Here is a 2,797-nt window from a genome sequence, read left to right as displayed (position 1 = left end):
GTTTATTTCCTTGGTTTGCTGGAAAACTTAATATGTCATATATATGTTTGGAAAGCTCTGTTCATCATCTATCATTTAGAAATTATTATATGTTTGTGTAATGTACATTTTATTTGCATACACAGATTTGAAGCATCATGATTTAGTGATTCTTTAAACAATGATAAGTATTTTATAGTAGTTACTCTAATGAAATATCTGTTAATGACATGTTTGTAGTCAACATATAAAAAGATATTCATTTTTCCATAATAAATGTAAATTATATATACTTACTTTTTTGACATGTGTTAACACAATACTGCATCAGAAAAGTACATATTAGAAATGAGTAGTGGAGGAAAAAAATCTATAATGGGGTGTGTTAGCATAAGCCAAAATCTATAATGGGGTGTGTTAGCATAGGCCAAAATCTATAAAGGAGATGCTACTTATGGAGGAAAAAGGATATTAATAGTACAGCCTTATAAGTTATAGGAGGGTCCTGGAGAATGCCCCCTTAGAAATGTTTTGTAATTTTTACTGGAAATAGTGCATTTTCTGGCATCCAAGGCTGTTTTTGCACCTTTTAAATATGTTTTATACACATAAGGTGGCAATTTAGGGGGATGCAATAGTACTCAACACACTATTCTCATTTATTTGTACCTTAGGAAACTGAAGTATCACCTTTACATGCCTTTTGAAATCATGATTATGACTAACTTTATTTACAAAACAGTTGTGTATATACACACATACATGTGTATATATAGTATGGTTTTTTTGCACTAATAATGAAAGTAAATATAAATAAGCCATAACACATATGTCCTGAAGATTAGAATAATCAATAAACCATTGGAAGTTAGAGCCTAGCAATTGTAAATCAGAATTCAAAACCTTACAATCAGGATTTGGAAGTCTAAAGTAGGCATTAGGGATTAAACAAACAAACAAAAAAGGTGAAAAAAAAATATTTTCAGTTCAAAAGATTAATGATTTTACTGTATGTTATAAATTTATGTGAAGTAATATAAGATTTCTTTACCAAAGTGTATTCTGCTTTCTTTATTTTTAGATAAAAAAAAGCTGGTTCCAGAATGATTCAGCCTTACTGTATTGATTGTAACAAAACCTTATTAGAATGATTTCTACTGTGAAGGAGGCACTGTTAATAACGTTGCCTATCTCTGCTTCACTTGAGTTAACACTGTACAGCATTGTCACTCATACAAGTACCTGTTCTTGTTGATACTGAAGCTGTGCCAAAATATAAGCACCTCAACCTGCTGAAACTGAAATATTTGATGTAATATTATGTTTCAATTTCATACACAATTGCCACTGAATGTTTTACAGCTGTAATACTTGAAACTGTCAACTCTAATAAAGGAGATAAGCAACATCAATAACATTAACAGCGCTTTCTTCAAACTAGTAACTGTTTCAATGAGCTGTTATTATACAATTATTACAACATAAAACTAAAAGAACCACTCTGTAACCAGCTTGTCTCTATATACATATACTGAAAGTGAAACTCCATGAAAGTAGAATACACATTGGTAAAGAAATTTTATTTCACATAATTTTATAATATACACTAAAGTATAAACAGTTAATTCATTGTACTTTTGAACTGAAAATCTCTACTTGTCTTTTGTTTTACTTTCGAATATTCCAGTTGCGAGGTTCCCATTTCAATTAAACTTTAAACTTAACTTAAAGTCTTATGCGTACTACTAGTTAAGTTTTAACTTTTAAATCAATCTAAGCATAATACGCATAAATAAACAAAATAGTTAACTTACTTTTGAAACAATGCGAAAAGGATGAACCTTAAGTAAAAAATTAAACTGTAACATTTCAGCAACACTAAATATATGCACTTTATCTTTAGGTTCAAGTTCGACCAGTTTTGTGTGTTAGACCTAGATCTTCAACTGAGAAAGGGGCAAAGTCTACTTGCTTTTTTTCTTCTTTTTTTCATTTCAGCTAATCTACGTACTGTAAACAAGAATTGACCCAGAACAATCAGATATATTGCATAACTTCGCCCCGATGCTCTTTTTCGAGATTAAATGAGTTTATATTGGATAAGGTCAAATTTCACTTTCGAAAACTCAGAAAATCCTTCTCAGATCCAGCTCATTTTTTGTTGTGTTATGAGAAGTCTGAATTTTAATGTGCCCATGAAATTTGATACAAATCCGATCACACTTTACAGAGTTATAAAACCGAAATTGCCTATTGCTCTTGTCTCGGTATTAATATTATAACTAGCAGTCCAGACCTAGTGGTAAACTATTGAAGAATGATGGATGAAAATAATTGGATTACTAAGGATAATTATATGCATCATCATCATCATAATTTGCATAAATTACCAGATACTGATATTCTTAAATATTTGCATGAGAGAAGCCATTACTCTAAATGTCATTAACTAGCATGACAATAAATGAATATTGAACACATTCACACGATATGATATTCGCAACAATACACGTACACGTTTAAAAAATGTTCAGAAACAAAACCTTTACAAACATAGGAATTAATGATTATTATAGATAAATAATAAAATATTATCTAGTGTTGTTTTCATTTTCACTGGTGTTTGAACAATATACTAACTTTGAAAACTGCGTCCGTACCCCTGTCACCAGTAATTTTCTCTGTGTACATTCTATCGATATTTTGCAGTAACAGGATAACACACATTTTATGACCTTGAATGCATGGTTATACTCTGGTGTCGTATCAAACATATGATCTGACAAAGAGTTGAAGCCTGTAACGCATGGCAGTTGGT

General features: G+C 30.5%; 1 protein-coding gene across 1 annotated transcript in view; it reads right to left on the bottom strand.

Annotated features, from left to right (window-relative positions):
* LOC106467774 (acetyl-CoA acetyltransferase, mitochondrial-like) overlaps positions 1-2,017 on the bottom strand; it is a 27,142-nt gene extending 25,125 nt beyond the window's left edge. The window contains exon 1 of the mRNA XM_013928150.2: positions 1,794-2,017. Coding sequence (XP_013783604.2) covers positions 1,794-1,847 — 54 coding nt within the window. The 5' untranslated portion in view covers positions 1,848-2,017. The remainder of the gene's footprint in view (positions 1-1,793) is intronic.
* Between the last annotated feature and the right edge of the window lie 780 nt (positions 2,018-2,797).

The sequence above is a fragment of the Limulus polyphemus genome, unplaced genomic scaffold, assembly GCF_000517525.1.
Source record: "Limulus polyphemus unplaced genomic scaffold, Limulus_polyphemus-2.1.2 Scaffold2736, whole genome shotgun sequence".
NCBI classification, from domain to species: Eukaryota; Metazoa; Arthropoda; class Merostomata; order Xiphosura; family Limulidae; genus Limulus; species Limulus polyphemus.
Note: the sequence above shows the minus strand (reverse complement) of the source record. Positions and strands in the feature narration are given on the sequence as shown.